The sequence below is a fragment of the Dasypus novemcinctus genome, chromosome 18 (assembly GCF_030445035.2).
Source record: "Dasypus novemcinctus isolate mDasNov1 chromosome 18, mDasNov1.1.hap2, whole genome shotgun sequence".
NCBI classification, from domain to species: Eukaryota; Metazoa; Chordata; class Mammalia; order Cingulata; family Dasypodidae; genus Dasypus; species Dasypus novemcinctus.
The window spans coordinates 7163419-7173633 of NC_080690.1; the positions used below are offsets into that span (position 1 = coordinate 7163419).

General features: G+C 46.7%; 1 protein-coding gene across 1 annotated transcript; it reads left to right on the plus strand.

Annotated features, from left to right (window-relative positions):
- Positions 1–341: 341 nt before the first annotated feature.
- Positions 342–6622, plus strand: SDR42E1 (short chain dehydrogenase/reductase family 42E, member 1). The gene is made up of 3 exons (XM_004468948.4): positions 342–1624; positions 2826–2921; positions 3496–6622. The coding sequence occupies exons 2-3, from the start codon at positions 2854–2856 to the stop codon at positions 4607–4609; spliced, it is 1182 nt and encodes a 393-aa protein (XP_004469005.1). The 5' UTR covers positions 342–1624; positions 2826–2853; the 3' UTR covers positions 4610–6622.
- Positions 6623–10215: the final 3593 nt, after the last annotated feature.

Below are 10215 nucleotides of genomic sequence, written 5' to 3' on the forward strand. Positions count from 1 at the left end.
TAAAAATCCTGTGCTTTTGAGAGACATCTAATCATGGTACGTGGGAATGTAATGGAAGCATCAAATCGCTAAATTTAAGCCTATTGGAAAAGGAAATTTGAGAAATGACATCTATGGAATGCCCATCTTATGCCCTGCATTTTGCTTGGCATTTTTAATATGTTATCCCGTTGAGACTTCCTAAGCTTGTTATCAGCTCCACTTTTTAGATGAAGCAACAGCTCCAAGGGATTAACTTGCTCAAGGTCACATGGCTAGTAAAGGGACTCCAAAGTCCCTTCCCCTACCATTTATGGTCTAGTGGCAAGAGCACGGAATCCTCATGCCAGATAGCCATTGGGTGTTTCCACATAAGCTGGGGGAAGTTATTTACCCTCTGTGACAGTTTGAGATTATTTTGTGAATCCCGAAAAGAGAAAGATTGTAAATTAATCTATTCCTCTAGGTGTAATACCCTTTGATTGCATTGAATTGAGCTGAGGGGCCTTTGATTAGATTACTTGATGAGATTGCTTTAGGGTTTTTGATTGGAGACTCACCTCACATTGAGTCTCTGACCCCTTACTGGCTCTGATATAAAGAGACTCACACAGACAACAGAGGGAAAAATGAGAGCTGGCATATTTTGACTCTGCAATGTGAGAGAGAAGATTGCTTAAGCACAAAGCCCCCAAGAGGCTGGGCCCACGGAGCAGCTCAATGCCGGATAGCTCACAGCTGAACTTGGGAAGAGCGCAGAACAGCCGAGACTGACACAGGAAGCCCGAAGAGAAAAACCCTGTGGCAGCTTGAGCTGAAATCAGGAAGAAAGCAGAGCCGCTGAGCCGGAGAGAGGAACCCTGGGTGGGGGGCCAGGCGGAATCCTCCCACCATCTCCAACACGTGGTAGCTGATGTTGGTGAGAAAGCACCTCTCAAGGTGCCTTGAGTTGGACTTTTCACAGCCTTGGAACTGTAAGCTTTTACCCCAAATAAACCCCCTTTATAAAAGCCAACACATCTCTGATATTTTGCATTGGCAGCCCTTTGGCAAACTAATACACCATCCCTGAGCTTTATTTTCCTCCGCCGAGAAACAAGGAACAGGCTGTCCTTTTCTGATAGGACGATTTTGAGGATTGACTAGTTGAAATAGTTCATGTATGGAAAGTGTGTCGCGTGCTGCCTGGCACCTAGGAATCAGCCTGGGGTCCGTACCTGTCTTGTGACTTCCCCTGCACCATGCTGCTCTTGGAGAAATCTTAGCATTCACAGCACACAACACAGCTTTGTGACAACACTGCACAGGAGAAAACTGAAGTCTAGAGGAGTGGCTTGGCCACGGTCACGTGACCATTAAGGAGCGAGGCCAGCCATCACCTGTGTGTCCCTGTGCCACGCCACATGCACTGACATGGGACTTCCAGCTCCTCCCTGCCCAGCCCAACCTACGCCGCTCCCACGTGCAGCCTGGCCCCACCCTCCTCCTTGTTTACGTCCTCTTTGGGGAGCACCAGCCGCTCCAGGTGGTGTGGAGGAGGCGGGGGCCAGGTTGTGGGCAGCAGCGGGCAGTTCCAGGGCTCTTGGTTGCCTGCAGTCTCCCAGCCTGACATCCCCCATCTGAGTGTCTCTGTTGACTAGAGTGTGTGAGTATGTGAGCGTGTGGGTGGGTGTGCAGGGGTGTATTCCCACATACATTTGGGGGCCTGTGTGTGTCTTCTCTCTCATTTCTTTCCTTAAGAGGAAAGAAGGAGGTGAGTAGCCCACTTTATGCCTGTTTCGTTTTTGAAAGAAGGGAGTCAGATCCTTCACAGGATGAGGTTGTTGTTGTTGAAGGGGCCTTATAAGGGGAGGAGGGAGAAGAAACGCCCTCATTGACCTTCACACTTGAAGGTACTTGCAAGATTTCCTGGGGGTGGAAATGTGGTTTGCTACATGAGAGTCCCCCTCCCCATTAGTATTGCGCTAATAATACACTAATATTAAACTAATCATGCTGCAGTGTTCTGTTGTAAACAAAAGATATCAGAAATTTGCTTTCGAGTCCTGTCTTTGATTTTCCTCGTGTATGCCATTTCCTACCAAATTTGAGTGAATTGTTTTCAAACAGTCTATTAATATTTTCCAAGGATTAATAACAATGCCTTGCATTTGACAAACGCCTTGTGGTTTTCTTTAAGCTTCACGATGACTTTGTCAGGTGGGTCAGGTAGGCAGGACAGAGGTTGCTGTCTCCATCGTACACATAAAGAAATTTGAAGCTCAAGAAGGAAAGGAGGGCGGCGGACTTGGCCCAGTGGTTAGGGCATCCGTCTACCACATGGGAGGTCCGCGGTTCAAACCCCGGGCCTCCTTGACCCGTGTGAAGCTGGCCCATGCGCAATGCTGGTGTGCGCAAGGAGTGCCCTGCCACACAGGGGTGAAAGGAGTGTGTCCCGTAAGGAGAGCCGCCCAGCACGAAAGAAAGTACAGCCTGCCCAGGAATGGCGCCGCACACATGGAGAGCTGACACAGCAAGATGACACAACAAAAAGAGACACAGTGCCACTGACAACAACAGAAGCAGACAAAGAAGACGCAGCAAATAGACACAGAGAACAGACAATCAGGGTGGCGGGGGGCGGGGGGCGGGGGGCGGGGGGGCGGGGGGCGGGGAGAGAAATAAATAAATAAATAAATCTTTAAAAAAAAACAAACAAGAAAGAAAGGAGGGTGGCTGTTCCTGGAACTCAGGCCCAAACATTTCTTTCTACTGGAGTGTCTCGCCTTTTGCCTTTGTTAACCCCAAATTAGGGAGATTCATGTATATTTGGCTCAATAATAGTGTTGCATATTTCTTTCTTATAGGTCCAGCTATAGCTTTTGATTGCCACATATGGACTTCCAGAAATCTCCAAAGGAAACTGTCCTCATAACAGGAGGAGGTGGCTATGTTGGTTTCCGGTCAGTGAATCTATAAAATACACCCATAGAGTTATTTTGCTGGTAGTTTCCTGGAGAAAGGGTAGCTTTCAACTCTGGCATTAATACAATGTAGACCTGAACTTGTTTTTACAGTGTTAGACCAGAAGTGAACTGTGCAGTGCACTGCCTGGCACTGAAATTGAGAACTACAGATACAATCCGTTGAAGAAAATTCTGTATAAAGTCATTCATTTTGGGGCAGGGGGACTTATTCACATCACCAAAAACAATTCCAAATAGTAGATACTCTTTTACAATTATGTTGTTATTCATAAGTATTTCAAAGAATGGGTGATGGTCCTGAAACACAGGGGAAAAAGTAATTGTAGACCCCATTGTCTTTGAAGATAAAGCCTCACTAATTATAATTTGAGAAGATGCAGGGATTCTCATTTTTAAATATTTGAGATACATGAGACTTGCACCAATGAGCATGAGGACTCGGAATAAGCCAAGAAGACTCAGTTCAGCCCCACCCTGAGTGGGAATGATTTTATACGCTTTTCCATGGCAGAGCTTCACAATGATCTACTTTTACTTTTTGTCATTTCAGGCTAGGCTGTGCACTGAACCAGAAGGGAGTCCATGTGATTCTGTTTGACATCAACAGACCTGTTCAGACTATTCCAGAAGGGATCAGGTTTATACTTGGTGACATCCGCCACCTCTGTGACGTGGAGAAAGCCTTCCAGGATGTGGCTGTCACTTGTGTGTTCCATATTGCCTCTTACGGTATGTCAGGGCGGGAGCAACTGAACCGAAACCTGATAGAAGAAGTCAACGTGAGAGGCACAGACAACGTCCTCCAGCTTTGCCGGAGGAGAGGCGTGCCAAGATTAGTTTACACGAGCACTTTCAACGTCATATTTGGCGGTCAAGTTATTAGAAACGGAGATGAATCTCTGCCTTACCTACCCCTTCACCTCCATCCTGATCACTACTCTCGGACCAAATCTATTGCAGAGAAGAAGGTGCTGGAGGCAAATGGCACAGCCTTGGAAGGAAGCAGTGGCATCCTGAGAACCTGTGCCCTGAGACCAGCTGGCATCTATGGGCCCGGAGAGCAGAGGCATCTCCCCAGGATAGTGAGCTATGTTGAGAGGGGCCTGTTCAAGTTTGTGTACGGCGATCCCCAGAGCCTGGTGGAGTTTGTCCATGTGGATAACTTGGTGCAGGCTCACATCCTGGCCTCAGCGGCCCTGAGAGCCGACAAAGGCCACGTTGCCTCTGGGCAGCCCTACTTCATCTCAGATGGCAGACCGGTCAACAACTTTGAGTTCTTCCGGCCTTTGGTTGAGGGTCTGGGCTACCCGTTCCCATCCACCCGCCTGCCACTGCGCCTCGTCTACTGCTTCGCTTTCCTAACAGAGATGGTCCACTTCATTTTGGGTAGGCTGTGCAACTTCCAGCCCTTCCTCACCCGCACCGAAGTGTACAAAACTGGAGTCACACATTACTTTAGCCTAGAGAAAGCCAGGAAAGAGCTCAGTTACGAGGCTCAGCCATTCGACCTCCAGGAAGCGGTAGAATGGTTTAAAGCTCATGGCCATGGCAGGGCTCCTGGGAATGGTGACTCGGAGTGGCTTGCTTGGGAAGGGCTGGTTGTCTTTCTCCTGGTTCTAGCAGCTCTCACGTGGCTGCCTTCTTCTGTGGTTCTGCTAGTATGATGAGGAGCTAGAAAGAGGGAGCTGATCACACCTGCAAAGATTCCTCCAAGGAATGTGGGGTTTTAAATGTAGGTGGTATATCGGTGCTGAATTCTGGCTCTTCAAACCACTGCTTAAGAACAGACCCTTGGATTAAATCATTTCTTAACTCTTTGCACTAATCTCTGATGGGAGAAAAAGAAGCAAAGATAAGTTTGAAATTTGGTTTCTTGTATCCTTACATGGATACAATAGAAGTTGTTTTGGAAGTATAAATAAGGATAGGCTTAGCTAGGGTGGAATTTGAATTTTTCAGAAGCCAAAAATGCATGGATTTCTATTCCAGACACCAAGAACCTACTTAAAATGGACTAAAAATTGGAGTGATGCCAGAATTGCAAAAACAATCCTGTAGAGGTTATGGCTGTTGCAGAGGAGGTATGAGCTGGTCAAAGTCCAAGGTTTTATGTATTAGCTTTTACCCTTGGATGTAAGGGTCACTACAGCTGTGTGACCAGATGGCAATGTTTGATGTTTAACAAACAGACCTTTACCCAACCTCACTGGGTTCTTGTGAGGCTTAGATTAGAGAGAGAACATGAAGTGCCACTCAACACCCACAGTCCATATTTACCAACATTGGCCTTGACATCCACTTGAGGGTTTGCCTCCTCAAAATATTCTCTGTAGAGAGGCTGTTGTTACTGCTAACCTTTCCGGAATGCCTTTGTGACATGCCCTCTGAGCCTGCAATAAGTGTGTCATAATAGAGTCAGTGTTGGCAAAGTTTAAGCCTCTGAGGATAGATGGAAGTTTAGGAACCGACTGAAAATCTGATGGCTAATATGAGACTGAATCTTCCCCTCAATTAGAGGTGGAGTGGGCAGCACTATCCCAGAATCCTCAGGATTGGGGAATAAAATATGGACTAGAGTGGACTTACTGGTACTCTACGATAGACTTGTAGTGATTCTAGCAATGGAAGAAATTATATCACTGATGTGGAGACAGTGACCACTGGAGGTGCCGAAGTCAGGGAGAGGGACAAAGATGGTAAAATGGGGGCAAATTCAGGACTTGGAATTGTCCTGAGTGATATTGCAATGACAGATATGGGACATTATATATATGGCCATAACCTACAGAATTGAGTGGGAGAGAGTAAAAAATACAATGTAACTATAATCCATGCTTAGTGGCAGGGCTCCAAAATGGGCCCATCAATTGCAATGAATGAAGTTGTTAATGTGGGGAAGGGTGGGAGGTGTGGGGAACGGGGCATATAGGAATCCCTTATATATTTTTTAATATAAGATTTTATGTAATCTAAGTGCCTTTTAAAAATAAATTTTTTGGAAAATCTAATGACTAGGGAAGGTGTCAAGCTGGAAGATGCCATTTAAATTTTTTTTTTTTTAAATGAAGTATACTAAGCCTAAAGCATAAACTGCTTTATCAACCTAAAGCAGAAACTGGTTTTCTTCCTGGAAAGAATTTTGGCTCTCCGAAGGCAACTCCCAAAGAGGAATGTTTTGAACAGTATCAGTATTGTCTAGCCACCCGTGGGGACTGCGGTAGAAGATGTGCCAGCTATACTGTGGTGTAGAAATCAAACTGGGAAGAAAACGGGACATCTTTGCCCATTCTAGGATAGCAGCTACAGAAAAGCTAGTGTTGAAAGATTGTAAGGAGGAGGATAAGTTAGGTTAGAGTTGTCCCATGAAGATTTGTAAAAGATAGCTGCTGGCTGATTTTGAACAGTCCCCATTGAACGCTGCCTGGATTTTTGGAAAGAGCGCTGAGCTTGATGTCAGCAGACCCTTAAGCGTGAGTACTTTACGTGGCCTCAACCACGTAACTGAGGCCTTTCTAGACTTGAGTTTCCTTATTCGGAAAATGGAAATAACTAGTTTTGCCCTTTCTAATCAACCCATCCATCTCACAGGATTTGTTGTGAGCATAAAATAAGATGTGGTGAAAGTACTCAATTGCAACATAAATATGAGATGCTGGTAGTGATTGTATTTAGGAAAATAGCGTTGGAGTCTTTTTATGTCACATAGAAGCTTTTGCTGTGGTCTGGGGTTTACGTACATGAGCCCCTATAGCATATGTCACCCTTGGGGTGCTAGCGGGGTATAGGGGCCCTTCACTGACTTGCAGTCCAGTGGTGGCATGGCACGTCCACACAAGTTCACTGATCATCCATGTGAGTGAAAGCATTTATCCATGGTCAGTGAGAGAGACTTTTAAGATATATTTTTAAGAAAGTCCTCAAAAGATGAGACACACTTCTCAGTTTTCTTAATGGAGTATACTGAGCATAGTTCCCCCCTCCCACCCCACCCCCCATAATCAAGATATGTAAATGAAATTCAGGATCAATGTGCAGACTTTGTTGTCACCCTGGTATGAGACATATTTTACAGTTCCAGAACATTTGACACAGTTGTCCACCCCATCCTTGAAACATCGTTCATTTACTTTTCACGAACTCAGACTGTTCTGGCCTTTCTCCCATGTAACACATAACCCCCAGGACATATCACAAGCCATACTTGACAGTTTCCATAGGTCAGGCATTTGGGTGCAGCTTAGCTGGGTCGTTCTTGCAGGGTCCCTTGTGGTGTCGGTCAGGGCTGCAGTCATCTGAAAGCCTAAATGAGGCTGAGGATCCACTTCCAGGGCATTCCATCTGTGTGACTGTTGCAGGAGGCCTCAGCTCCTCACCAATGGGCTTCTCCACAGGAGTGCCCAAATGTCCTCATGACATGCAACTGGTTTCTCCCAGACTGAGGGACCCAAGAGAGCAGGATGGAAGCAGCCCTGTCTTTCGTGACCGCCTCAAAAGCCACCCACCGTCAGCCTGCGTGTCGTATTGATTACTCAGGCCAGCCCTATTCAGCGTGGGAATAGCGTGTGTTTGCCAGAGGTGGGGGCTGTTGGGGTCCAGTGGCTGGCCACCAGAGCCAGCCCTTTGGGCTCTCAGCTCCACCCTCCCAGTCACCCTTCCTTTTCTCTGAAAGCAACCCACATTTGCAATCACATGGTTTTTCTCCGCCTGTTTCCAGCCACTAGAATTCTGGGAGTCCAAAGGCCTCTTTTCAGTTTGTACTGTATCCCTTTCAGTCCAAGCTGACAGCCCTACTGCCAATGTAATTATTTTTAAAACTCTGTGTCTCCCATGAATCTTATTGCAGTTCACCACGTTGAACAAAAGTCACACACACAAAATTCCCTTTGAGCTACCCCTCTCTTCCTTGGGCATCTGCTGAACAGCTAAGGGTCAGGACCCTTAAGCTTCGTAGAAGCCTTGTGTGAAAGTTCTCTGAGGCCCCACCTACCTTAGGTCGTTCTGAGGTCATAAGACATTTCAGAGCCACAGTCTTGGTCGTACACTGTCATTTCCACAGTGTCCATTGGTTGCACAGGTTAGCTCTGTTCAGTGTGGGAGGAGACAACCCAAGCATGTGTATGCCAGGAGGTTATTTTGGGGGCCCGTGCTAGAGGCTGGCTACCACAGCCATTCCCATCTCTCCTCACCTATTTTTCCTGCCACCTTTCCCCCACTCCAGTTTTGACTGGTAGCTTTCCTCAGGGCTCAGTAGTCAGCCCTCTTCTCTTCTAATACCATACTTTTTTGCCAAGTGATCTCATCCACTCTCACAGCTTCCATTTCCACCTATATTCCAAATATATCCTGCTAAATTTATAGTTCCAGCCCAGACTATTCTCCTGGACTCCAGACTCACTTATCCAACTACCTCTGCATATCTACCAGTATGCCTCCCAGGCACCCCTCCATCAACATACCCAAACAGAAATAACAGTCCCCTCCAAACTCTTCAGGGCTCCTCCCCTCAGTCAATCTCACCACTATCTACTGAGTTGCTCCTGCAAAACTCTGGGGTCAACTTTGACCCTGTCTCCCCCTAACTTTGCACACCTAACCCACTATTTGCACCTGTGGATTATACCTTCTAACCAGATCTGCCCAGGGCACAGGTGTTACCTCTCTCAAAGACGCCATACTCTCAGTCCTAGACAAATAGCCAATTTGCACTTCCTCCTATGTCCACTCGCCTTCCTTCAGTCCATTCTCCATGTACTGAGTAGATTGATCCTATAAAAACGTACATCTGATTGTGCCACTTCCCTGCTCAAAACTCGTTAGGTTTAGCTTGAGAATCCTGAAAGTCACCTAAGAGACCTCACCTGGTCTGGCCCCACCTACCGCTCCTTCCCCTTCTCACATCAGACTGCCTTCTCTGCCGGAACCATGCTGACGTTGTGTGAATCCCTGGGTTCTGAGCTGTGCATGCCCACTCTCTCCCCCTTTCCAGCTTGCATAATGTCTGTTTCATGTCTCAGCCTAAGTCTTCTTCCAGAATTCTCCCCTGAGCCCTCTGATTTAGGGTACTGAAGAATTGGCATCAATAATGTAATCTACCACATACAATTAGAATTGCAGAGGTCATTGTGAAAAAAAGGGAAAAACATGACTATTGATCAGTAATAGCTAACACAAAAGCACACTTTCAATGTGGAGGGAAAGAACAGGGTTTGTATGGGTCAATCCAAACACTAGCATTTGAATTTGCAGTTTTTTCTACATGAGTGAAATCAAGGTTTGTTGATTGAAGTTTCAAGGTCTGTATCACTAGAAATATTCGAAGAACTGTTAAACTTTTTTTTTCTCAGGTTCCACTCAAATGTCAAAATAAAGAGGCCTGACCTTAAAATTTCTTTGGAATCTCTTCCAACCCTACCTGGGCATGGTACCCATCATGCACCAGACACAGAATCAAGGGCTGCCCCCTCGATTGTGACAGTCACACCTTGCAGGTGCTCGCATTACCCCAAAACCATGCTCTCAGCAGCCAAGACAGCATTGTGGAAAGAGCCAAGGCCTTGGTTGGAGTCAGGCAAGCTGGGGCCACGTTTCACCTGGACGTAGGAATACTGGGTGAGTCCTTCATCTTTTGGGGCCTCTGTTTTATCATCTGCGAAGTGAGACAGACAGAGCGCATCAGGTTTATGGCCCTTCTGGTTCTGAGAGTTTAGGATTTGATGGCAGCCTGGCTGCAGGGAGGGGTCTGAAGCACAGGTGGGAGAAGTGGCCTAAGTAAGAAGCACCATTGCCAGGGACAGTGAAAACTGTCTGTGGGCACAGGCAGAGCCCCAGCTGATGGCAACACATGGTGGGTGTCAGATACTCCCCCCTGGACCATCTTAAATCCTACGCCTCCCGTCACAGTCCATCCCTGAGGTTCAGGCGTGGTTTCCAGAGGTAGGAATGGTTCTGGAGGAGTTTCCACGTCTCACAGCGCCCCGAGATCTGGGTTTCCAGAATTCTACCTCCCCGGGAATAAAACCACATAGGCTGTTTTCTCGAACAGCCCAGGAGATAGGAAAAAAATAATGCATGCCATAAGAGGAATTTTTATACAGAAAATGTATTTTGAGGCTCCTTCAGCAGGAGCGACAATTTTCTTAAATAATCATTGAATCACCCAAACATACCTAAAGTGATAAAATGATGCTCACACATGTGCACATGGAGGCTCTGCGGGATGCCTGGGCATTACCTGCCCAACACTACCACCTTAACCACTGCTTCCAAAGAG